At 45.1% G+C, this 27,577-nt stretch overlaps 2 protein-coding genes across 3 annotated transcripts; both read right to left on the bottom strand.

The window, feature by feature from the left end:
- Nucleotides 1-1,042: 1,042 nt before the first annotated feature.
- Nucleotides 1,043-22,712, bottom strand: phtf1 (putative homeodomain transcription factor 1). Of its 2 annotated transcripts, none has more exons than XM_083661781.1 (17): nt 22,361-22,712; nt 21,970-22,077; nt 21,827-21,883; nt 21,675-21,744; nt 19,883-20,041; nt 18,751-18,931; nt 17,763-17,907; nt 15,568-15,735; nt 11,045-11,299; nt 9,257-9,385; nt 6,609-6,878; nt 5,775-5,906; nt 5,558-5,644; nt 5,063-5,218; nt 4,449-4,544; nt 3,871-3,996; nt 1,043-3,243 (listed from the first exon to the last, which is right to left on the bottom strand). In XM_083661781.1, the coding sequence occupies exons 2-17, from the start codon at nt 22,003-22,005 to the stop codon at nt 3,223-3,225; spliced, it is 2,088 nt and encodes a 695-aa protein (XP_083517907.1). In that variant the 5' UTR covers nt 22,006-22,077; nt 22,361-22,712; the 3' UTR covers nt 1,043-3,222. The 2 variants fall into 2 exon arrangements, with proteins under 2 accessions (XP_083517907.1, XP_083517908.1); XM_083661782.1 differs by having other exon boundaries at nt 17,802-17,907.
- Nucleotides 22,713-23,770: 1,058 nt separating this feature from the next.
- Nucleotides 23,771-27,347, bottom strand: ora1 (olfactory receptor class A related 1; the record flags this gene model as incomplete). The annotated part of the gene is given in 4 exon segments (XM_083661605.1): nt 23,771-24,415; nt 24,800-25,027; nt 25,031-25,131; nt 27,299-27,347. Coding segments are annotated over 4 exon segments (1,023 nt in total).
- Between the last annotated feature and the right edge of the window lie 230 nt (nt 27,348-27,577).

The following is a 27,577-nucleotide window of genomic DNA, read 5'->3' as shown; positions in this document are numbered from 1 at the left end:
TCGTTGTAGAATCTCCAGGCGGACAGACGCGACTTGACCGACCGACAGAAAGCAGCGAGCGGCCCGCCGAGGCAGCCGGTGTGTCGGCCTGTCCTTGGAGCGAGGTCCCTCGGTCGTATGGTCGGCTGGTGTGTCCTTCCAAGCCAAAGGTGTGTGCGTGCCTCTACGTCATATTTTCCTACCGTAACGTTGATAATAGCTCTATGGTACACACACACACACAGCCAGGCCCGCCCGCTCAGTGAAACGCCCTGAGAACAATATCTTATCTATGAAGGGCACAGAATAGAAGTGCGGTGAAAAACTGCATGAGCAAACTACATAGCTGTAGTCTGTACTCTACTTACGTACAATTTAGAGTTTGGCTTGTACTTGAGTATTTCCACCTACATTTTAGAGTGACATCTTGTACTTTTTTACTCTATTAAAAATGTGATCATCTTTATAAATTAACTATAAATGTTATCGATTACCCAAATAGCTCTCAATAAATAGCCTATAATATAGCCTATATATATATATATATATAGGCTATATGTATATATACACATACACATATATATATATATATACATATATATATTGTATGTGTGTATGTGTGTGTGTGTAAGATTTTGAATGCAGGACTTGTAGCCTAGCCTACTTGTGAATGGAGTATATTTACATTGTTGTATTGGAGCAAAATATATCAGTACTTCTACCAATGACTATGAAGAATATAACTCTAAATGGGGAAAATTTGCATGAGGAAGTTTACTTTGATACTCTGTACATTTTTCTGCCAAATTAATTTTGCAGGAATTGTAGCCTAGCCTACTTGTAATGGAGTAGGCTATCTTTACGTTGTTGTATTGCTACTTTTACTTAAGTAAAATTTATCAGTGCTTCTTCCACCACTTCCAAAGAAAGATCTAAAGCAGCAGAGAACAGCAATCTTACATACAGTAACTTCAGTATGGGAAATGAAAAACGTGGTCTAATTCACAGTTATACCAAATCAGTGCCCACATCAAAGGATGAAAAAGCATTTTAATCACTTCTATCAAACAAAACAACACATTTTCTTGAAGCAGAACTATACAGTATTTGCATAGTTATTTTAGTCAACCATGGTCTTCGGTACAAAGGCATTGGTGGTGGTCCAAGAGTCAGCATCTACAGGTACCGTTACAAGATTAAGCACTAATAATATAATACTGAACACCCAATAAATAAAGCCCACTTACAATTTATAATATTTTCTTCCTTAAATAGTACAAAAGATTGAAAGCAGAGTTAAGTCCTATGAAAATTCATTTCATACGGTTGGCTACCAATTTTGATTTACTGGCTTCACATAGCACACTGCGCATGTTTTCAGTTAATTGAACCATACTATACTGCTGAGAAACATCTGTAAATGAGGCTACACATAAACTATCTACAATATTGTCTGCATTTCTCTCTCTTATTTCCTATTTGGCTATTTCACCTTTTGGCCACGCATCACATGACACACATCACATGACACACATTGGGGAAATCTGGATGCCGCCCGAGTCTGAAAAGTTCTCACACGGGATGCAGGATGATATCAGCAGGTCACCGCTATCGGCGCAAAATACTTTAAAATGAAATATGGACATCGGCCCGAAACAAACATTTCTGCCGATATGATGTTTTAATTATGTCCAAAATGTTCAATGAAGTAGATTGAAGAAGCTTAATGTAAATTAGTTATCTTCTTTTGCCCAGTGAATGTGTACATTTTGAAAAGCGTTGTATTTACATCTGTATCTGCCAGAGGGCCGTCACGATAAGAGCATACAGGCATCATAGAGCTGAACAGTCACCGCCCACTTTTTCTCAGCTGCCGTTCCCGGAAGTGAAGCCTTTTCCACTATGTGCTTTAATGTTCTCAGATGTACAGGTCAATATTCTTACCTTTCCATCAGTTTTAAGTCAAGCAAATATTGCCAGCTGCTGAAGGTTATGGTCCTTCTGAAAGCCAGTGAGATCTCCGCAGCTTGTGCTTTTAATGAACCATAACAAAATTATTTTCTTAATAATTGCACTAATTTAAAATTTTAGCATTTCAAAGGAAAATAGTTTTGTAAACCAGTCTGCAGAATAGCTTAATAACATGGTATCTATAACTGCTTTTGCAATATAATGTTTCACTTTCTTTTGAAATACCGGTATGAAGTTTCATTCAAGTAAATCTATTGAAATAAAAAGTATATAATAAAAAAAAAATCATAAATTGTCACGTTTTTATTCTACAGTGTATTACAAAAGTATGGTCTTCTGTTGATTACCGTTTAATGTGAGCTCAGAGAATTCACCAAGCCAACCAGCGCCCTACTGAATTGTGAGTGACCACAAAACATTTCACTTGGAGCGTTTTTATTTTTTGCTCAGAGTGAAATGTTTTATGGTCAGTCACAATTCAGTAGGTCGCTGGTTGGCTTGGTTCCAGCCTTACAACTTATAAGGATTTGTTTTTAAATGTCTATGGAGAAATCACACTTCAGGACCGGGCGACATCGTCACGTGACTGTTGACCTCTAGAATGTGTTAATTCCACAACAAGAGAGAGACTTGATGTTCTCTGAAGTTATGTGGGGAAAAATGTGCGCATATATCGGCAATCGACCAAAAGAGTTGGAAAATATCAGCAAAAAAATCCAATATCCTGCATCCTTATCTCAGACCTTAGAAGGCAACAGCTTGTTTTCACTACAGACTCGGGGACATTCAAGGGTCAAAGGTCAGGCAATGGGTTAGTGGAGCGGCTGAAAGAAGCAGTGTGTTGCTGCGCCGATAGTCCCTTTTCAGGGGGGCCATTTTGTGTCGAAAAGGCAGGGTAAACACAGATGCAAGCAAAACACTAATGAGGGTTTCCAACTTTCATGATTGTAAGTTGGAAGGCCTCATTAGTGTTTTGCTTGCACCTGTGTTTACCCTGCCTTTTAGACACAAAATGGCCCCCGTGAAAAGGGTCTGTCGAGCGAGCCGACGGCGCGTGAGCGATTGTCAGAGCATCTCATGCTTGGTGTGGATGGACCGATGAAATCCGGAGGCAGAGAGAGTTCAGTGTTCCTTGGAAGGCACAGACGACGAATACACTGTCAGTAGGTTTGCACACTTAAATATAGACGATTGGCTGTCTGCAGCAAGACGATAGGAGTTTCTCCTCTCCAGTGTCCGACAGGTAGTGGGGGGGGGTTTGGCCAATTCACATTAAGGCTTGATTTTCCACAGCTGGGAATTAAGCAAAAAAGATCAAATGTTCGTTAGAGGAAGAAGGTTAATGCCAACACACACACACACACACACACACACTAACGTCAGCTGGTTTGCCAAGCGCCATGAGATCAGCTGTTACAGCGAGCTGGTCATTATCACGAAATAACTCCTGACAGGGTGATGCAGGACCCCGACATGAAGCGACCGTCACATTTACCAGACTTCTTTCTGTGCATCGATATGACTGGATCTCATGGAGGTAGGTGGTCCTACAGAGTCTATCAGAAGAGCGTTAGCAATGGTCTGCTAGCCGCGGGTTGCCATACAGAAATAACAATTGCGTGGTTGACTCATCAATACTAATAATACTCATCAATCAGAGGAGTATTAAACAAAGCCCTGTCATAAAGGGGGCTGTGATTGGCTTGGCCATTTTAGTATGAAGATGTGTCTAAACGGGAGGGCGGCCAGACACAGCTGCCACAGAAAATGACACACGAGCTAGCTAGCTAGCAGGTTCGTCAGGTTTAGGCTAGCTTTCTGTATAGTCACTCATAATTTGCCATCATTGATTTTGTACTGCCTTGGTGTTAAACCATTAGTGCAGAAAGGAGAGTCAGCAGGGGGGAGAACTGGACTCACTCTGATGTTGAAGCCCAGCAAGTCGCTGACCACAGCAGACACGGCAGACAGGATGACCACTCTGGTGATGTTGTAGATCAGAGGGTTCACCGTCAGACCCAGCAGTCTGAACGGAGTGTCCAGCTCCTGCGCGGGGGAGGAGGGAGGAAACAGCAGTTATGGATGCCTTACAAAAGGAGGGCCCAAACATTTTGCTACAGAGGGCCAAATGTCATATGGTCAAATCTAGCAAACAAAAAAAATAATTTATTTCATTCAGAAATTTAACAAGTGAAAAAAAAATTGCTTCTTAGGGTTTATAGATTCAAAATGCACGTTATTATGCTTCCCACAACATGTTTTTCACAAGTAATCTCCTTAGATGTACTTCAACTGAAATAAAATATTTGAAATAAAAAATATTTTACACTCTGGAACGTGTAGGAGGGCCAAGCATGTTTTTCCATGAAATTTGGGTCCCCATTTGGGAAGCTGTGCTTAAAAAATAATAATAATTCAAATCAGTATGTATAACTGCATATGATCATGTACTTTGACCTGGAAAGCAGGTCTGTAAAAGCAGCAGAATTCATGCTTACTTTCATCAGTTTTGTAGCAAGTTTCAAAACATTGTTCACAATGTTGAGCTCTTCTTTCTTGTTGGGCTTCTTCTCCATCTTGAGATACAAGTTGATCTAAAAAGGTTTTGACGTACAGACAAACATGCATCATAAAGAGTTAGTTAGTTTACGTACAGACAAACATGCATCATAAAGAATTAGTAGGTTACGTAAGTTTAGTTTGTCTTCAAGAGCAAATTCTTTCTCACAGCCAAACACAATTACACACAAAACAACAGCAATCCACAACAAACACTTTCACTTTGGTGGAAATGACAGAGAGATAGTATCAAGCATATCAACAGAATGTTGTCAGCATTGTTATCAAGTTCCAGTGTATTGTGCTCAGACATCATTTCAGTCCATGTGTTCCAGACAGCCATTTTGTTTCCAATTGTGGCAGCACCACTATCTATTTACTAATCACTCTTTCAATGTCTGTGTTGTTTTGTGTGCACGTGTTACACACACACACACACACACACACACACACAGACACGCACACGCACATGCACACGCACACACACACAGACACACACACACACACACACAGACACACACACACACACACACACACACTCACACACACACACCTGCTCAGTGAGCAGCACAGAGGCGTTGCTGTATTTGCAGTTGGTCTCAGAGCCCAGGTGGGCCAGGCGTAACAGGAAGAGGATGAGGGAGGAGCCCCACACCATCAGCTCCCAGTTGGTCAGAGTCTCCAGGAATGTCTCGTGACTGTGCAGGAGCTGAGGGAGACATCAGAAACAGTGTGTGGTTTTAACTGTCTGCTAGCCGCTGGCATTTTGATTAGTTGGGAAATTACAATTTCTGGGGTGACGGCCTAAAATAAAGGCAAGCAAGCAACTGTCATTCACAACATATCTTTTTTTTTTATTATCCTTAACTTTAAAATCTATCTTCACAAAATGAAGTAACAGACAATGGATGTGTGTTTCACAAATAAGTGTCTTTCCAACCACTGTTTCCTATATTATGCAACTCAGACTATCTGCAAGAGAGAATTCATTATGATTCTCTAATCAGAAGAAATCTGTTGGGAGAAGGGAGGAGTGGATATGACTGACCTGAGCACAGGTGATGAAGGAAATGGAAAGTGCTAAGAGGAAGATAGTGGAGACGATGACGTCAACAGAGCGCTGGGGCCCTCGTCTCTGCATGGAACAGACAAATCAATGAGAGGTCATTCCAAACGAGAGGCAGGGCTGTGTGAGTGTGTGTCTCCCTCTAGTGGTGAAAGCAGTGAACTAACAGGACAGGAGAGCGCGGACGGACAACACAAACCTTGAGAAAGGAGCGTAGTGATAACCACATCTTGATGTTCTGCACTTTCTTCAGCCTGAAATGTGGGATCTCAGACTTCTTGGCCTTGCGTGCTGAAGTGATGTGGCTGAAGAGCTTGGCAAATATGAGTCTCTGTTGGAGAAAAAAGTCATGAGTTTCAAAACCGTCACAAGTACATAACGTGCCTTAAGCTGCGTTCACACCGACCTATTAAAGTTTTTCGCTGGCATCGAGTTTACATACAAAGTCAATGCAAACGAGCGATTGAGCGTACATTCGCCCGGGAGAAAAATCGCTGGGCGTCCGAGCGGCAGAGACAGAGCGATAGGGAGAAAATACGCTCGTCGCCCGAGATGAAATATCCCAACTCGAGCGAAAATACGCTGGCATCAGTCGCTCGCTGTTCAACGCTGATTGGCTGCCGTGTTGAGAGTGAGTCAAGGATCACACTGGCTTGGAACAAATCGCTGGTTTATTGTGTGGCAACAAACCGCATTGACAGGCTGACAGCTGACATGAAGTGAAGTCTGTACTACCGGTATGGAGCTCGCAAGGGGAGCACGCTGATAGGCTTAGCTTGTAAACAACTATGGTGGCTCGTAGTGGACAAACAGCATGACATTGCGTAACGTTATAGCCCCCACATGTCCGTCAATTCGTGTGCCTGTTGATGAGCGATTTAATCACAGCGACAGAGCGATTCCAAAGGGTTGAATCAAGCGACAGAGCGAAAAATAAATATCTCGGTGTGAACACGGCTTTAGCCCACGGAAACATCTCTCACGTCTTCCCACCTCGGTTTGGAGAGGTTTCATACGATTGTTAATTCCTCACCTGTTTGTACGTTCTCTCCGCCACACACATCATGAAGAAGAACAGGCCCGTGAGGAAGACCCTCTCCACGGTGGTGATGAAGAAGAAGGCGTAGGCTTGCGCGTCCGGAGGCCCGGCGGCCATCTTCAGCAGCTGCGTCGGCGTCAGTGAGCCGAGGCTCGACGTGTCCAGCTGCTGCGCCAGGCGGAAGGTGAAGGGAAGCAGCGCCAGCATGGCCGTCACCAGCCCGCCCAGCACCAGGTAACCCATGCCCTGCTCCACCAACTTCACCTGTGTGACAAGAGAGGTCAGAGGTCATGCGGAGGACAGAGAAGGCCCTATAGAGACACTGCATGAAATAGGCCACGCCCATCACGGGGGAAATCGCTCCGTTCAGTCCTATTCACCGGCGCCATTTTCCTTGAATTAAACATAGCTAAAAGCTGTTGTGTGGTGGGCTGCGCACACAACAAATGTAAAAAATCGCCAATTCAAGTTTTTTTGTACTCCCGAGCAAAACAAGGAAGCCATTGAGCATTCGCGAGAAGAAAATGTGAATTTAGCTGTCAAGGAAGTAAGTTGGAGTGTTCATCTTCCATATATATGATCTTTGTGTGCAACTACGTGACATACTGTAGGAGAACGCCAGCGCGTCTGATGCCATCTGTCTGATGTTACACCAGCGTTATTTTCATTCATTTAAACATGCCTAAAAGCTCATGTCATAGTATTTCACTTCAGGCCACTGTGTGGGATCGTTTATCCAGCGTTGTTTGGGCAATGAAAAGGGACACTGCTCCAGGCCAACTGAGTTCATTTTCTCGATGTACCTTTCCCTCTCCGTTGGAGGAAGTGTACTGAAATAATCTTTTGACATTATCTAAAAAGAAAACTGTCCGAATCCCTGTAAAACCCAGCAAAACTATTTATATCTGATGAGAGTTCCTCAGTTCGCCGCGGTTAGCCGCGGTTTGTTTTGCCAGCTGCAGTCGTCAGGCAGTGCTTCCTTGTATTTTCCCCCGTCTTGGGCGTGGCTTCTGAATGATGACGCGTTTTGCAGTGTCTCTATGGGATGATGTAAGAAACAGACTGAAAACGGTCTATACGAACAACAGGATCGTGTTAGCCTGGTAAAAAACAACACCCTGATCACATGACCTCACATTCTGTTTTCGCTCTACGTATCAGTCTGGACTTCCAGTCGCTCACATCGATTTCAGTGGGCGGGACTACTTGCCTTGACAGACAACTCCTTCAGCCAATCAACACCGTCAAATCCAGTCGGAAGAATGGCAAAAACGTCTTTTCCGCTGAGGAACTCCGCGGGTGCATACTCTTGTTTAATTGTTGTTATTGAGACTATTTCTGCACTAACTGCACTTATGGCTGTTTACTCTACTCATGTTAACGTTACCGCTTGTTGCTTCTGGAGACGCCCATTACTATTTTGCAAGTGGCGTCCCCGATTGGCCGGTTACATTGTCAAGTACGGCGCCGGCGCCTGATTGGCCAGTTACATTGTCAAGTACGGCGCCAGCGCCTGATTGGCCCGGTTACATTGTCAAGTACGGCGCCGGCGCCTGATTGGCCCGGTTACATTGTAATTTCTGGGAATGGCTGGGTGCAGGTGGAAGTCCAGACTGATCCTGTAGAGCGAAACAGAATGTGAGGTCACATGATCAGGATGGTTCTACCAGGCTAGTATTGTGTTGAATCAATCAGGGACTAATATTGCAGAAATAAAAAATCAAGCAGCAGCCCAGCTCAACACATATCAAGCCAAATAATAACTTTTGTTTGAAAGTGCAGAGTAGCAGATGGGTGGGTATTGTTGCACCAGGATGATTTGGATAGTCTCAGGTAAATTGGCAACCAGAACAATCTTCTAATTTGACTTGCAAAATACCTTCCTCTGATTGTGTAAAGTAAACTACCTCGAGGCAAAATGTTTTGTCCTGTGTAGCAAACACCAGCACCCATCTGCCACCGAAGCGGGCTGAAACGCCGCTGATAAAAAGGTTCTTGCAAACACAATCTGGTCAAGATCTGCCTAGCAGACGCCACTAAGAGCAATAGAGAGCCAAAGTGAACGTCACTTCCTGCTTTTCTCCCTGTACCAGCGTGTGAAGAAATATGAATGGTGGTGAACGGAGAGATACATGTGTACGTTACTTTTTTGATCGCGTTTGAATTGTGCCACGGGGTACACATGTTAAATTTAGTCCATTTAAAAGACAAAACTGTGCATGTCAAGAAAGTCGCAGTTTGTCCTGAAACTGAAGCGTAAGGTTTCGTTTTGTCAATCAACTACATCTCGTGTCGCACATTATACGTCACACCATCAACAACAATGGACGGGCGGGAGAGACGTCACTTACGCGACGGGTTGTGCGTATAGTCTTTCTGATTTATAACTTATAGTGCCACGGTTTTACCACAAACTGCCACTTTCTCGACTTGCAGAGTTATCGTTTACATTGACAAACATGACGTGTGTTACTCCCGTGGCACAATTCAAACGGGATCAAAAAGCTATAGCGTATCTCTCCGTCCACCGCCATTCACATTTCTTCCACTCAGGTGCAGGGAGTGCAGCAGGAAGCGACGTTGACTTTGGCTCTGTCTCTAGCAGACACGGCTGTGTAACGAGCGGTCTATGGGAGGTGTACCCGTGTGAGGATGATGCCACTGATCTCCAATACTGACATGTCTGCTTTCTTACACTCGCCCTGCTCCCAGATGATGGCACTGACACGGTCCTTGGATGGGTGGCATGCCTGCAGCCAGGACAGCTGGCCCTGCAGCCAATCACAACACATCACAGTCAGGACAGCTGGCCCTGCAGCCAATCACAACACATCACAGTCAGGACAGCTGGCCCTGCAGCCAATCACAACACATCACAGTCAGGTCAGCTGGCCCTGCAGCCAATCACAACACATCACAGTCAGGTCAGCTGGCCCTGCAGCCAATCACAACACATCACAGTCAGGTCAGCTGGCCCTGCAGCCAATAACAACACATCACAGTCAGGTCAGCTGGCCCTGCAGCCAATCACAACACATCACAGTCAGGTCAGCTGGCCCTGCAGCCAAGCACAACACATCAGTCAGGTCAGCTGGCCCTGCAGCCAATCACAACACATCACAGTCAGGACAGCTGGCCCTGCAGCCAATCACAACACATCACAGTCAGGTATATGCAAAACACACAGAACACATAACACAGTGTGTACCTGGGCAATGACTGAATGAGCTGAATGCAGATATACTACTGTAGTGTTTCACAAACAATAGGGTGTTATGTATGACCCAGGAATAGCTCATAGGAAACAGTTATGACATATTACAAAAAAAATAGCCGGACTATGACAACATATTCCAAGGCAATTATTAAATTATATAAAGCATCTTTTTGTGATTATGAAGACGATGAATGTGCTTGGAACGTTTGAGACAGCGTTATGCAGCACCTTAGCACTTCATTTTCTTATGAGCACGATGTAATAAAATATAAGCTATTCTCTTTAGAAAGAAATACAAAAAATGTGTGGTTCCAGCTTCTTAAATGTGAAACTATACTACTTTACTATGACAGTAAACTGATGATGTTTGGGTTGTGGACTGTTGTTCAAGACAAAAGAAGACATTTGAGGACGTCAGCTTGGGCTTTGGGGGGAAAAGTGATGGACATTTGTCACCATTTTGTGACATTTTAAAGACCAAACGATTAATCGATTAGAAAATAATCTACAAATTAATTGATAATGAAAATGATCGTTAGATGCAGCCCTAGTTGTGATGATACCAAATATTCTCCTGTTAGATGGGCAATTTGAGAATTTAAAATCAATCAAATCTGAAACTCTGATCCATCCCTCTCCTGGGGCGCCATCTTGTGGCAGGGGAGGGAGAGGAAAGACAGTAGCAACAAGTGACTTCATACTTTTACAGATGTTACTTAACACCTCCAAGTTTATACAAACCACAAAACCCAATCAAAAGCGATTTTCACAGTATGGTACCTTTAACTTAGGGCTGGGCAATACTTGGCAATAAATCAATAGCAATATATATCGGTGATAGACAATTCATCAATACAATAATAAAATAGTTCAATATATATCGATGTCCCTTGATATCAAAGAACCAATCAAACAGACAAATCCTAAAGTTCCCAACCGAGCATATTTATTACACAGCTGCTACACTCAATTTGTGTATTTTAAATTTTTGTGTTAACATTAAAATTATTACCTATGTGCCTTGATAAATAAGCTACGGTTCAAATAGACCCTTTTACAGCCGACAGCTATATCGCCCAGCCCTACTTTAACTATTTACTAGACTAGGCTATCATTTGACTAAGATGTTTTCTCAAGTAATTTTTCCCATAAAGAAAAGTCCATTCTAAATCCATATGCAAAATCAGTTGGCAACGACTCTCGTCAGACTCACTCCTGCCATTCCTTGCTGCAGGCTCTCATCATCACTGCTGGGAGTGGTGGCTTGGGGGAGGGCGATGCCAGCGTTGTACCTCCCCTCCCCCTCGCTGTCGGTGCTCCCCGTGGAGGCGTAGTCAGGCCCCTGCAGAAGCTCCTCCCACAGGGTGTCGTCAGTGTCGGAGGCAGGCCGGGAGCCCTCGCTTGGCCTGAGGCGCTCCAGCTCGCGAGGCTTCATCTTGGAGTCCCGGACAGTAGCCCCACTTCCTTCCTGTTTTCAAATCAAACGCATCGCAGTTTGACGGTCTTCAAAAAGACTTCGGGTACAGCATGAAGATGCTTAGGATCCCCCCCCCCCCCCCAATATTTTATTTTAGCAACTTTCTTTTTTAACTCATTGAGTGCCAGCCACTTTTGGAAAACGGATGCTCCCAGTGCCAGCCCTTTCAGAGCGTTTTCAGTGATTTCTCGAGGCCCACAGAATATTGTGTGATATTACTATGTAAACACCGAACACGCCCAAAGAACGATGAGACTCTATTGTATCATCAGCAAAAAAAAGTTTATTGATATCATTTTCCGTTCTTTAGTTATCAGCCGGAGAAGATAGGTTGATTTCACCAAAAACAGACGTTTCCATCTAGAAGCTGAGATAATGAGCCTTTAGTGAAATGAAGCATTTCAAACAAATCACTGACTCTGAAGCTAATATTTTCTGACCTGAAACATCTGAACAGTAATTTTCTTCAATAAAACAGCACCCCCACCCCCCTCAACTGCAAACTCCTCCTCCGTGGGAGTGTCTCTGGTGGCTCTGAGTCTCAGTTTTTTCACAGCGTTCCGCCATTTTTGTCGCCGGCTCCCAGCGCTTCCAGCTGAGAATAATGTAACTTTTCAGAAAGACGCTGGTGTCGGCAACTAATCATGTGGAGGGGCTATCGCAGCAGAGACGGAGGGGCTCAATTGTGGCAGCAGATTGGCTGCTGTTCACAGGCACAGCTAACGTTATGCTTCATGCATATTGATGCGGTTTCCGTTTCCCCATGACTTCTTCTCTGTTTTTTCCTCCCCTTTCTCTAATCTGGAGAGCACTGTCGCCACCTAATGGGTCCGTAAAATAGCTTATACACATTCGACATCGCCCATATTTTTACAGGAGATGCATCTGGCTTTGATCCACGTCCCACCGTCAAAAAACGCAATTGACGACTTTAGTCGTCATTGGCACTCTACGTTACTATTTGAATTGACGACGATAGTCGTCATTGGCACTCAATGAGTTAAACAACACACAAACAAGGCACACAGACAGGCTCATAGACATGAGAACGAAAGAAAAAAACAACAAACACCAACAAAAAAACATATATTCTTAACACTCAGTATTATATCATGCTACCAGTTGCACAAGGTATCTTACATGCTTGCAGGACATATCGTGTCCGAGACCCCACGTAACGGGATCCGCGAAAGATCAAGCGGGCAAGTCACCCGTCACCCCCAGCCTCACTGAGGTAGGCTAAAAATGGGTCCCAAATAACCAAAAATGTATTAAGTGAATTGGTAGCTTAGGATGTTATTGAGTAGGGATGTAACAATATACCATTTTACTGGTTACATCTGTGAAATACTATATACTGTGATATTTTGATTTTGGTAGATACCGTACCATATAGTAGCATGAGATTTCATATCATTACATCAATATTATTGAGGTGTGTGATTATAACAAAATAAAATGGCAGAAAATGGATAAAAAGCAAGAAAACTGTAATTTCTATTACAAAAGAATGTTTGTTGATGAACTTGATCATCTCTTACAATGAAACAATGCATTTCCAATAGCCTGTAAGGTTTACCTGAAGCCTCAGTGTGGGTTTTGTAAGGTTTACCTGAGGCCTCAGTGTGGGTTTTGTAAGGTTTACCTGAGGCTTCAGTGTGGGTTTTGTAAGGTTTACCTGAGGCCTCAGTGTGGGTTTTATAAGGTTTACCTGAGGCCTCAGTGTGGGTTTTATAAGGTTTACCTGAGGCCTCAGTGTGGGTTTTGTAAGGTTTACCTGAAGCCTCAGTGTGGGTTTTATAAGGTTTACCTGAGGCCTCAGTGTGGGTTTATAAGGTTTACCTGAGGCCTCAGTGTGGGTTTTATAAGGTTTACCTGAGGCCTCAGTGTGGGTTTTATAAGGTTTACCTGAGTTTTGTAAGGTTTACCTGAGGCTTCAGTGTGGGTTTTGTAAGGTTTACCTGAGGCCTCAGTGTGGGTTTTATAAGGTTTACCTGAGGCCTCAGTGTGGGTTTTATAAGGTTTACCTGAGGCCTCAGTGTGGGTTTTATAAGGTTTACCTGAGGCCTCAGTGTGGGTTTTATAAGGTTTACCTGAGGCCTCAGTGTGGGTTTTGTAAGGTTTACCTGAGGCCTCAGTGTGGGTTTTATAAGGTTTACCTGAGTTTTGTAAGGTTTACCTGAGGCTTCAGTGTGGGTTTTGTAAGGTTTACCTGAGGCCTCAGTGTGGGTTTTATAAGGTTTACCTGAGGCCTCAGTGTGGGTTTTATAAGGTTTACCTGAGGCCTCAGTGTGGGTTTTGTAAGGTTTACCTGAAGCCTCAGTGTGGGTTTTATAAGGTTTACCTGAGGCCTCAGTGTGGGTTTTATAAGGTTTACCTGAGGCCTCAGTGTGGGTTTTGTAAGGTTTACCTGAGGCCTCAGTGTGGGTTTTATAAGGTTTACCTGAGGCCTCAGTGTGGGTTTTGTAAGGTTTACCTGAGGCCTCAGTGTGGGTTTTATAAGGTTTACCTGAGGCCTCAGTGTGGGTTTTATAAGGTTTACCTGAGGCCTCAGTGTGGGTTTTGTAAGGTTTACCTGAAGCCTCAGTGTGGGTTTTATAAGGTTTACCTGAGGCCTCAGTGTGGGTTTTATAAGGTTTACCTGAGGCCTCAGTGTGGGTTTTATAAGGTTTACCTGAGGCCTCAGTGTGGGTTTTATAAGGTTTACCTGAGGCCTCAGTGTGGGTTTTGTAAGGTTTACCTGAGGCCTCAGTGTGGGTTTTATAAGGTTTACCTGAGTTTTGTAAGGTTTACCTGAGGCTTCAGTGTGGGTTTTGTAAGGTTTACCTGAGGCCTCAGTGTGGGTTTTATAAGGTTTACCTGAGGCCTCAGTGTGGGTTTTATAAGGTTTACCTGAGGCCTCAGTGTGGGTTTTGTAAGGTTTACCTGAGGCCTCAGTGTGGGTTTTATAAGGTTTACCTGAGGCCTCAGTGTGGGTTTTATAAGGTTTACCTGAGGCTTCAGTGTGGGTTTTGTAAGGTTTACCTGAGGCCTCAGTGTGGGTTTTATAAGGTTTACCTGAGGCCTCAGTGTGGGTTTTATAAGGTTTACCTGAGGCCTCAGTGTGGGTTTTATAAGGTTTACCTGAGGCCTCAGTGTGGGTTTTATAAGGTTTACCTGAGGCCTCAGTGTGGGTTTTGTAAGGTTTACCTGAGGCCTCAGTGTGGGTTTTATAAGGTTTACCTGAGTTTTGTAAGGTTTACCTGAGGCTTCAGTGTGGGTTTTGTAAGGTTTACCTGAGGCCTCAGTGTGGGTTTTATAAGGTTTACCTGAGGCCTCAGTGTGGGTTTTATAAGGTTTACCTGAGGCCTCAGTGTGGGTTTTGTAAGGTTTACCTGAAGCCTCAGTGTGGGTTTTATAAGGTTTACCTGAGGCCTCAGTGTGGGTTTTATAAGGTTTACCTGAGGCCTCAGTGTGGGTTTTGTAAGGTTTACCTGAGGCCTCAGTGTGGGTTTTATAAGGTTTACCTGAGGCGTCAGTGTGGGTTTTGTAAGGTTTACCTGAGGCCTCAGTGTGGGTTTTATAAGGTTTACCTGAGGCCTCAGTGTGGGTTTTATAAGGTTTACCTGAGGCCTCAGTGTGGGTTTTATAAGGTTTACCTGAGGCCTCAGTGTGGGTTTTATAAGGTTTACCTGAGGCCTCAGTGTGGGTTTTGTAAGGTTTACCTGAGGCCTCAGTGTGGGTTTTATAAGGTTTACCTGAGTTTTGTAAGGTTTACCTGAGGCTTCAGTGTGGGTTTTGTAAGGTTTACCTGAGGCCTCAGTGTGGGTTTTATAAGGTTTACCTGAGGCCTCAGTGTGGGTTTTATAAGGTTTACCTGAGGCCTCAGTGTGGGTTTTATAAGGTTTACCTGAGGCCTCAGTGTGGGTTTTGTAAGGTTTACCTGAGGCCTCAGTGTGGGTTTTATAAGGTTTACCTGAGTTTTGTAAGGTTTACCTGAGGCTTCAGTGTGGGTTTTGTAAGGTTTACCTGAGGCCTCAGTGTGGGTTTTATAAGGTTTACCTGAGGCCTCAGTGTGGGTTTTATAAGGTTTACCTGAGGCCTCAGTGTGGGTTTTGTAAGGTTTACCTGAAGCCTCAGTGTGGGTTTTATAAGGTTTACCTGAGGCCTCAGTGTGGGTTTTATAAGGTTTACCTGAGTTTTGTAAGGTTTACCTGAGGCTTCAGTGTGGGTTTTGTAAGGTTTACCTGAGGCCTCAGTGTGGGTTTTATAAGGTTTACCTGAGGCCTCAGTGTGGGTTTTGAGAACGGCTTGAGACTTCTCTTCCTCAGGACAGTTGAAGCCGGGTGTCTCTCTTGATGAGGAAGATCTTCTACCGAGTGTGCCTCCTCCTCTTCCTCACTGGAGAGCTCATCAGACGCCCCGAAACCCGACTTCCTCTTGTTGTTCTGGGAGAGAAAAATATAAACAGGACAAATGGATGATTGTGAATGTGATCATTAAATCAACCTTGTGTAAAAGCACAAGGGATAGTTGTATCAGATTGCAAGAAAATAAAACTAGAACGACTGCAACGCGGACTTATGCCTCCGCCATTAGTTCATTCTTGAGTCCAAATGGCCATTTGAGGCAAATTGGAAGCAATTCCGTCAAGGTGCTCCTGAGATGTTGCATTACATAGCTTGGAAAATGGGTGTGTGAGATCACAGTTACCTTGACCTTTGACCTTTGATAACCAAAATGGAATCAGTTCATCCTTGAGCCTAAGTGAATGTTTAAGGCGAATCTGATTAAATTCCGTCCAGGCGTTCCTCAGATATCGCGTTAACAAGCTTGAAAATGGCGTTTGAGAGGTCACAGTGACCCTGACCTTTGACCTTTGACCACCAAAATCTAATCAGATCATCCTTGAGCCTAAGTGAATGTTTAAGGCGAATCTGATGAAATTCCGTCCAGGCGTTCCTCAGATATCGCGTTAACAAACATCGTACGGACAGCCGTACGGACGGACAGCCGGACAGCCGTACGGACGGACAACCCGGATCCATAATGCCTCCGGCTGGCTATCGCCGGCGGAGGCATAATAAAAGCCAACAAGCTAGAGTTATAGTGGAGTTAAGAGAAGGCTTACCACTATGAACTATCTTCACTGTATGTTGTCTTAAAAATCAAATAAAAATCATATCAGGGATCAATTAATTTCTACTCTGCAGCTAGATATCTGCGAAGACCAACAACACTAACCAGTGGCCAAATGCAGTGCCGGGTGCATTTTGGCTCTGGCCTGTAGACTGTCAATTCTACTAGCCTCAGTTCTGTATATCAACTGAATGAGACTGTACCCGTCTCTCCTCGGTTCTGTATGTCTACTGAATGAGACTGTACCCACCTCTCCTGGGTTCTGTATAACTGAATGAGACTGTACCTGTCTCTCCTCGGTTCTGTATAACTGAATGAGACTGTACCTGTCTCTCCTCGGTTCTGTATAACTGAATGAGACTGTACCTGTCTCACCTCGGTTCTGTATAACTGAATGAGACTGTACCTGTCTCTCCTCGGTTCTGTATGTCTACTGAATGAGACTGTACCTGTCTCACCTCGGTTCTGTATAACTGAATGAGACTGTACCTGTCTCTCCTCGGTTCTGTATAACTGAATGAGACTGTACCTGTCTCTCCTCGGTTCTGTATAACTGAATGAGACTGTACCCACCTCTCCTGGGTTCTGTATAACTGAATGAGACTGTACCCATCTCTCCTCGGTTCTGTATAACTGAATGAGACTGTACCCGTCTCTCCTCGGTTCTGTATAACTGAATGAGACTGTACCCACATCTCCTGGGTTCTGTATAACTGAATGAGACTGTACCCATCTCTCCTCGGTTCTGTATAACTGAATGAGACTGTACCCACCTCTCCTGGGTTCTGTATAACTGAATGAGACTGTACCCGTCTCTCCTGGGTTCTGTATAACTGAATGAGACTGTACCCACCTCTCCTGGGTTCTGTATAACTGAATGAGACTGTACCCACCTCTCCTGGGTTCTGTATAACTGAATGAGACTGTACCTGTCTCTCCTCGGTTCTGTATGTCTACTGAATGAGACTGTACCTGTCTCTCCTCGGTTCTGTATAACTGAATGAGACTGTACCTGTCTCTCCTCGGTTCTGTATAACTGAATGAGACTGTACCCACCTCTCCTGGGTTCTGTATAACTGAATGAGACTGTACCCATCTCTCCTCGGTTCTGTATAACTGAATGAGACTGTACCCGTCTCTCCTCGGTTCTGTATAACTGAATGAGACTGTACCCACATCTCCTGGGTTCTGTATAACTGAATGAGACTGTACCCATCTCTCCTCGGTTCTGTATAACTGAATGAGACTGTACCCACCTCTCCTGGGTTCTGTATAACTGAATGAGACTGTACCCGTCTCTCCTGGGTTCTGTATAACTGAATGAGACTGTACCCACCTCTCCTGGGTTCTGTATATCTACTGAATGAGACTGTACCCGTCTCTCCTCGGTTCTGTATAACCGCTGGGTTTCTTCAAGCTTCTCCGTATCCCCACTGTCTTCCTTTTCGTCACACTTTTTCAGCCCTCTGCCCTTCCTTGGCCTGTTGGAGACAACAATCAATGGAACAGTCAAAGGGACACAATAAGCATGATCCAATGACTTCAACCTATAGCCAGGACTGGGATCAATTCATGAATTAACTCATCAATTCCAATTCAACGTAGGAATTCTAATTGGAATTTTTAAATGGGGGGGGGGGGGGGGGGGGGCTGGAATTTATTTGCAATTTCAGGAAGTTGAAATTAGAGTGTTATGTATTATCAAAATTGAATATCGTAAAATGTTAAAGGTACCTTTCAGGTGGGATTTGATGCATATAACATAATCGTAATCCATACATTATGATTGAATGTACATTATTAAAATGACTTTGATTCATGTTTATATTCATCATGTTTTTAGTGAGTCAAGACAGCCTCTATTAGATGGGAAATTCAATTGAATATAATTCTGTTTGCTCACATACCAATTCAATTCCAATTCTGTTTCCTTACAGCTGGCTGACATTCCCATTACAATTACAACTGCAGGAAGTGAAGTGGATTTGACCATGCATTCAATTCATGAAGGTTCCCAAGCCTGGTGAGAGCATTGCTGAGAGTATATTGTAGCATAGTATATGGGCTGATGAAAGTATATTGTGACATAGTATATGGGCTGATGAGAGTATATTGTGACATAGTATATGGGCTGATGAGTATATTGTGACATAGTATATGGGCTGATGAGAGTATATTGTGACATAGTATATGGGCTGATGAGAGTATATTGTGACATAGCATGGGGCCTATGGGCTGAATGAGGACTGTGTGGTGAAGGTGTGTGAGGAAGTGGAGTGTTGGTATAAGCGATGTTTGCAGCCTCCAAACAAAGAGGAGCATACCTGCGTCTGCGTGAAGGGCTGGTGGTGCTGCTGGCAGCCGGGCTGCCTGAGGGGGTCCGGCTGGATTCAGTGGAGACGATCTGGCAGTGCACGGTACCCAGCAGCAGCATCAGACACATGGGCCCAAACACCTCGCTGGCCCCCGCCCCAGGGACCTCCAAGTACAACAGTGCTGCTGCCACTGAGGAGGGCAACACACCACATGCAGACGGTAAAGAAAGAGGTCTCATCGGGGAGAGATTAAAACAGAACTTGTGTTTACTAAAGAGCTCTTTTTCTGCTGCTTGAATATGAAGCGTAACTTTTGTCATGTATACTGCCCACTTGTGGCGGCGCTAGAAAAGTAGAAGTATGCAGAAACTCAAGGTAGCATATAATGATGGCATGAGGCTGCTGCTGAAAGTGCCAAGAAGGAGCAGTGCAAGCCAAATGTTTGTAAGTAGTGGTGTTTCGACATGCCCTGCTGTACTCAGGAACTTCATGTACAGTTTTATGTGCAGGATCTCTGAGTCACCAAATAGCATTATCTCAGCACTTGTAAACCCTGCCATGAGTATGGTTAGGTTCACCTCAAGGCTTTGGAACCACTGGCGCTTTAGCCTATATGCAAATATTGGAACTATATAAATTTGTATCTGTCTGTATTTTTTATTATGTTTTGTATTCTGTATATTTTTTTTATTGTGATGTACTAGTATGGACCGCCTCTGTGTCTGGAATAAAGTGTTGATTGATTGATTGATTGATTGATTGATTGATTGTCAGTCTGTGTTCCTCTCTTCAAGCTCTGCTATGTGTACCTGGTTCTGTTTTTCTTTTTGCAGTGTAGTATTGGCTAGTCCTTTTGAATGCTTGTTGCATGATTGTGTGTGTGTGTGTGTGTGTGTGTGTGTGTGTGTGTGTGTGTGTGTGTGTGTGTGTGTGTGTGTGTGTGTGTGTGTGTGTGTGTGTGTGTGTGTGTGTATTTTTTCTTCTTCTACCAACTTAAGTGAGCAGTAGCGTTTAAGCAGCCATGCGGTTTGCCATTCCACCGGAAGTCAAGTTTTGTCAATTCAAATAGCAAGTGTGTGAACCGTGACAAATGGAGCCATGGTCTGGATGTGAGTTTAGATATGGCGTGTGAAATAATAACCTTGCATGAAGTACAGCACCAGAATGCAGGAGGAGATGCACTTCGAGGTGACCTGGATCCACCAGTGGAAGAAGAACGGGAACAGCAACACCCTGACCAGGCCTTTGCGGGTCAGAGCTGTCATGGGACTCTCCGGTTTGGCTTTGCTGAATGTGGATCCTGAGGGAGGACATTTGTTAGTCAAATCACTGGTGCAGTGCCCGTTCAAAACGTGCCTCTCCGGAAGGGGCTGGTTGCTGCTTGTCATCCAAACAAGTTCACAGACGACACTGCACTTCCTTGGGTCCCCAGCAAGTGCAATGCCTGTTTTCCCCATTGCTAACATTATTTATTTGCATATATGGCATGTCCAAATTGTACCAAATCCGACACTACTTGTCCTTGGGTTGCCAGCAACACACCTACCCAGTGTGAAGTAGATCGGACGAAGAACGGCTCTGGGAGATATTACTGCTTCCTGCCTGGGTGTGTTCGTTCTTCTCTCTCGGGGCAGTTTAAATGAGCGGGGCACGTGTCTTTGTAGATGTGACGGTGTTTATATCAAACAGCTCCGCTGCACTCAGACACAGTGCTCACCTGTCTTTGTGATGTGACGGTGTTTATATCAAACAGCTCCGCTGCACTCAGACACAGCTTGCTGTTCGCTCGTTTAGTCCAGCTATTCTCAACCACTGGGCCATGGCCCACTGGTGGGTCCCAGAGCACCGTGTAGTGGGCCACGGAGGCAGTGGTATTGCCAAATAGATGAATACAAATAAAATAAAAGTGTGATTACAGCTAGTTATTTTTTTATTTTTGTATATCTAAATGTGCTCAAGAATGATATAGATCAGAAACTTCCAATTAAAATGCATAATTTCAATGACTTTTTTGCTCTCTCTCTTTCATTTATCTAGGAAGGTGGTCCTCGGAACTGATTTAACTGTTTTTGAGCCTTAAGTTACAAAAGGTTGAGAACCGCTGGTTTAGTCAATGTGTCACATGTCCAAATTGCACCAAATCTGACACAGGGTGTATCACAGTGTGGTACGGCAACCTGACCGCCCAGGACTGCAGACTGCTGCAGAGGACTGTGAAGACAGCAGCTAAAATCATTGGCACAGAACTACCAAACCTCCATAACATCTTCACCACTCGCTGTAAAATGAAAGCCAAAAACATTATCAAAGAGACCAGCCACCCCGCTCATACCCTGTTCTCACTCCTCCCTTCCAAAAAACGCTACCGGAGCATCAAATCACACACCACCCGTCTCAGTAACAGCTTTTTCCCTCAGGCAGTCAGGCTGCTGAACAGTTGACTCACACACACTGCAACGCACTGTCACTTTGTTGTGCACCATTACTGTACTGTACTGTATCGTGGTTTGTGTTATGTCTACACGCACTGTGTACAGACATGTCTGTATCACGTGTAGCCTACATAGTTATGTAGGTCTACACCCTTTTTCTGTCGGTCTTTGTGACCATGTCCTATGTAAGGCTGAGGGTGCTCAGAGCATAAAGAATTTCATTGTATTATACATTGTATTATACATATGACAATAAACTACTTGAACTTGAACTTGAACAGCACTTCCTCAGGTCCCCAGCAACACACACAACCAACAAGTGTTAAGTCAATCTGACGAACGGTTCTCAAGATATGCAAAGGACACACACCCACACCCACACCGAGTCCTGGAATGATCGGATCATCATTATAAATGACTTGGAGACTGACGTACAGACAGACAGATTATACAGACGTCACTCTCACCTCGTACTAAGTCTTATACAGACGTCACGCTCACCTCGTACTAAGTCCACATCAATGAGGTCTGGTTTGATGTGACCGGTCCTCTTCGGTTTGCTGTCGATGCCCTGAGTGGACGGCATGGTACTTTTAGAAACATGACATTTATCTCTTGACAGTGATGTAGAGGCGTGACTCATTTTGGCTTACATTCAGATCCGCCTGCTCCAGAGATTTCTCCCAGACTTGTTGATCGTAGGCCCCGATCTGTTGCAACAATAACACATTTAAATATTGTTTCAACCGCCCATTATGTTTCTACAGACATTAGTCTATTCAAATAATACTATTACCTTCTCTTGATACCAGGCTATTCTCGCCATTGTCATTCGATGCTGGAAGCGTTGTCAGGTCATTTCAGAGAGGCCGGAGGAAAGGACAGGGCTGGACAGCAAGCCAGGCTGTTTTACAAAACAAATACATTTATTTTTGTATTTAACCTTTATGTAACCAGGCAAGTCATTAAGAACAGATTCTTATTTACAATGGCGACCTAGCAAGAAGATAACATCCACATTGAACCTGAGATAACAGCAGCAGATACAACAACAATGAACAACACACACACACCAGCGAACGCAAAATAATGTTACAGTATCGGTAAAACAGTGTTTTAGAAACGGCTATCACGTTACGTTAGCTAGCGCTAGCTCTCATTAGCAAGTAGCCAAAGTGCCAACTTACCTGAAACAAGAAAAAGGTGCAGCTCGATATGGGGGCAAAGGCAAACTGAAAGCTAGCCTGGATCACCCCAAACACAGATGACTGGTTGATGAGTGCATTCTTCTTGTCACGGATGACAGGAGAGCTGGAGCAACTGATAACATCAAACCGATAGCGCTAGCTAATGACGTTAACTTGGTAACGTCGCATACTGGGCGCTATCACCTCACTCGACAACTGTCTGCAACAAAACGAATCCTTCGAGGAACGCAAGCAAACTGTTTTTCATAAGAACAAGGTTAGGGTTTTTCAGTTGTCCTGTAGGCTACCTGACTAACTTTTCTTTAGCTTTTACATTTGGCAGTAGTTGGAGTCTTCCGCTTCCCTGTTCTTTTCCGGGGTTTGTTGTGTTTGAGCTGGACCCTTCTCTGTTTACCGCACGCACGCTTCCCTGGAGCTGTGCGTATGGTGCGTAACCAATCAGAGCGCACCATGAAGTGTACGTGAACGCGCGATTAGTGCGTGCGTGAGATAGATAGGAGAGGGAGAGGGAGAGGGAGGGAGAGGGAGAGAGAGGGAGAGAGAGAGGGAGAGAGAGAGAGAGAGAGAGAGAACAACGGTTACTTACAGTACAGATTCTGTGAATTTTTATACTGTAAATGCTCACTATTTACACTATCACCGTTTAATTGCCCGTTTATTACTGATTTGTTATTATTCTGAATAGATTCCGGTCAACAATAGTCTTCTATTCTATCTGATCACACTCATTTAATTTTCTTTTCTCTCCCTTTTTGAATATCTTCAGATTGTGTGATTTATGTTACTGGGTAAGAAAATGTCTTGTTTTCGGTTTTTGTTTCTTTGTAATTGCTAAGTGTCGCTAATGTATGCTTTGGCAATGTAAGATGCACCTTATCATGCCAATAAAGCCCTTTTTAAAATTTGAATTGAGATAGAAACAGAGAGAGAGAGAGAGAGAGAGAGAGAGAGCACATTAGAGAGAGAGAGAGAGAGAGAGAGAGCACATAAGTGTGGAGCTGCCATCAGATGAGGGACAGCCAGTGGACAGGAGAGCCGCCCACTAGCATCAGGTTTATTGGTTTGCTTGGCTAATTTGTTGTTCCAAATAGTTTTTTTTGGTCAACACTCATCTTTATTTGATCTTACTTTATTCTATTTTCTTCTTCTTCCGAAGATTTCAAAAATAACTGTAAATGCTCACTATTTGCTCTACCATCCTGTTTAATTGCCTGTTTATTACTGTTTTGTTGTTATTCAGAATAGATTTTGGTCAACAATAGTCTTCTATTTGATCACATTCCATTAACATTGTTCTCTTCCTATAGCCCTAATTCACAAGCATGTCTCAGAGGGCTTCACAGAGAATATGTCTAGCTAAATCTAGCTGCCAGCTGGGACCACAGCCTGTCAAGACAGAAGACATTTGTCACTGGACTTCTGCGTGTCCGATGACGGCTGGTCTTGGTCAGCTGCACACATGACCTTGGCCTTGACCTTCTTGTTGGAGGAGATGATGAAGTATGGGCTGAGAGCGGCGTAGCACGAGGAGAAGAACACCCTCATGTCAGCCACCACCGGCGACACTTTGGCCACGGTCAGCATGTAGATCCAGACCACGTTGTCGATACCGAAGAAGACCACGTACAGAATGACCAGGGTGACCACCGTTTTGGCCGCCCGGGTCTCCGCCCCGCCGCCACCCGGCTGGGCCCGGCGGACCTCCCTCATCTGGCGGCTGTGGCGGTGCAGCAGCAGCAGGATGTACCCGCTGGACCCCAGCATCAGGCCCACGAAGGCGAAGTCCCTCACGGAGACGGCCACCCCGTTGATCACGTAGGACAGGCCGTCTCGGAAGTCCACGTGGCAGAAGCCCAGGTTGAGGGTGAAGGCGGGCACGGTGCCGTTGCGCGGCGCGATGGAGAAGAACGGGGCCGCGATGCATACGGCCATGTTGAGGAGCCACAGCGCGGCGAAGGTGGGCAGGACGAGGGAGGAGAGGGCGGCCTTCAGCCTGGACAAGCGAGGGGCCCCGGCCGGGGCAATGGTCACCACCTGGAAGTAGGGCTGTGTTAGGGCTGGACACTATGGACAAAATCAAATATTGTGCTGACCACAAATTGACCACTAGAGAGCCAACACAGTCTCCAAAACAAAGTGTGAAATAGAAACGTACCCACACAGACCGTCTGTCTCTATTGGAGCTTTCACAAAACATTTACGCAATGAGATTTTGACAGTCTGGTAAGTTCAGAAAGTGACATCACTTCAGTGTAACGCAGCCTTTAAAGTCAGGAAAAGACAACACTTATCACAATATTACGATATTCAAAATCTCTAAGACAACTAGTCTCATCATATCACAACATCAATAGCTATAATATTGATATATATTGCCCCGGGCAATATATATATAGCTATCAATGTTGAGCAACCTACCTGGAAAACCCTCAGCATACAGGTGATGCAGACCGACAGGGCCCGGCCGAGGCGGTAGGAGTAGATCACCACCTTGCAGCCGGCGTCGTTGAGCAGCTCCCTCAGTCCGAACACGGTCATGGTCTGGGGGACGCAGCGCGTGCACAGCAGCATCAGGTTGGTGAAGGCCAGGTGGCACAGGATCATGTCCACGGGAAGGAGCCTCCGCTCGCTGTACACGATGTGGGCCTACGCCATCAGCACCACGGTGTTCCCCAAGATGCCCAAGCCTGTCTGCAAGAGGAAGGAGACCCCTTTGATGGTCACACACAGATCCACAATGACACGTAGGCCTGCACAGAGAACCAACACACAGATCCATGACGACACGTAGGCCTACACAGAGAACCAACACACAGATCCATGATGACACGTAGGCCTACACAGAGAACCAACACACAGATCCATGACGACACGTAGGCCTACACAGAGAACCAACACACAGATCCATGACGACACGTAGGCCTGCACAGAGAACCAACACACAGATCCATGATGACATGCAGCCTACACAGAGAACCAACACACAGATCCATGATGACACGCAGCCTACACAGAGAACCAACCCACAGATCCATGATGACATGTAGGCCTACACAGAGAACCAACCCACAGATCCATGATGACATGTGGGCCTACACAGAGACTCAACACACAGATCCATGATGACATGTAGACCTGCACAGAGAACCAACACACAGATCCATGACGACATGTAGACCTGCACAGAGACTCAACACACAGATCCATGATGACATGTAGACCTGCACAGAGAACCAACACACAGATCCACGACGACACGTAGGCCTACACAGAGAACCAACACACAGATCCATGATGACATGTGGGCCTACACAGAGAACCAACACACAGATCCATGATGACACGTAGACCTGCACAGAGAACCAACACACAGATCCATGATGACACGTAGACCTGCACAGAGAACCAACACACAGATCCATGATGACACGTAGACCTACACAGAGAACCAACACACAGATCCATGATGACATGTAGGCCTGCACAGAGAACCAACACACAGATCCATGATGACACGTAGGCCTACACAGAGAACCAACACACAGATCCATGATGACACGTAGACCTACACAGAGAACCAACACACAGATCCATGATGACATGTAGGCCTGCACAGAGAACCAACACACAGATCCATGATGACACGTAGGCCTACACAGAGAACCAACACACAGATCCATGATGACACGTAGACCTGCACAGAGAACCAACACACAGATCCATGATGACATGTAGGCCTACACAGAGAACCAACACACAGATCCATGATGACACGTAGACCTGCACAGAGAACCAACACACAGATCCATGATGACATGTGGGCCTACACAGAGAACCGACACACAGATCCATGATGACATGTAGGCCTGCACAGAGAACCGACACACAGATCCATGATGACATGTAGGCCTGTACAGAGAACCGACACACAGATCCATGATGACATGTGGGCCTACACAGAGAACCGACACACAGATCCATGATGACATGTAGGCCTGCACAGAGAACCGACACACAGATCCATGATGACATGTAGGCCTGTACAGAGAACCGACACAGATCCATGATGACATGTAGGCCTACACAGAGAACCAACACACAGATCCATGATGACACGTAGGCCTGCACAGAGAACCGACACACAGATCCATGATGACATGTAGGTCTGCACAGAGAACCGACACACAGATCCATGATGACATGTAGGCCTACACAGAGACTCAACACACAGATCCATGATGACACGCAGGCCTACACAGAGAACCAACACACAGATCCATGATGACATGTAGGCCTGTACAGAGAACCAACATACAGATCCATGATGACATGTAGGCCTGCACAGAGAACCAACACACAGATCCATGATGACACGTAGGCCTGCACAGATAACCAACACACAGATCCATGATGACATGTAGGCCTGCACAGATAACCAACACACAGATCCATGATGACATGTAGACCTGCACAGAGAACCAACACACAGATCCATGATGACACATAGGCCTGCACAGAGAACCGACACACAGATCCATGATGACACGCAGGCCTGCACAGAGAACCAACACACAGATCCATGATGACATGTAGGCCTGCACAGAGAACCAACATACAGATCCATGATGACACGTAGGCCTGCACAGAGAACCAACACACAGATCCATGATGACATGTAGGCCTGCACAGAGAACCAACACACAGATCCATGATGACATGTAGGCCTGCACAGAGAACCAACATACAGATCCATGATGACATGCAGGCCTGCACAGAGAACCAACACACAGATCCATGATGACACGCAGGCCTGCACAGAGAACCGACACACAGATCCATGACGACACGTAGGCCTGCACAGAGAACCAACACACAGATCCATGATGACATGTAGGCCTGCACAGAGAACCGACACACAGATCCATGACGACACGTAGGCCTGCACAGAGAACCGACACAGATCCATGACGACATGTAGGCCTGCACAGAGAACCAACACACAGATCCATGACGACATGTAGGCCTGCACAGAGAACCAACACACGGATCCATGATGACACGTAGGCCTGCACAGAGAACCAACACACAGATCCATGACGACATGTAGGCCTGCACAGAGAACCAACACACAGATCCATGATGACACGTAGGCCTGCACAGAGAACCAACACACAGATCCATGATGACACGTAGGCC

The sequence above is a fragment of the Poromitra crassiceps genome, assembly GCF_964638095.1.
Source record: "Poromitra crassiceps genome assembly, chromosome: 27".
Lineage (NCBI taxonomy): Eukaryota > Metazoa > Chordata > Actinopteri > Beryciformes > Melamphaidae > Poromitra > Poromitra crassiceps.
Note: the sequence above shows the minus strand (reverse complement) of the source record. Positions and strands in the feature narration are given on the sequence as shown.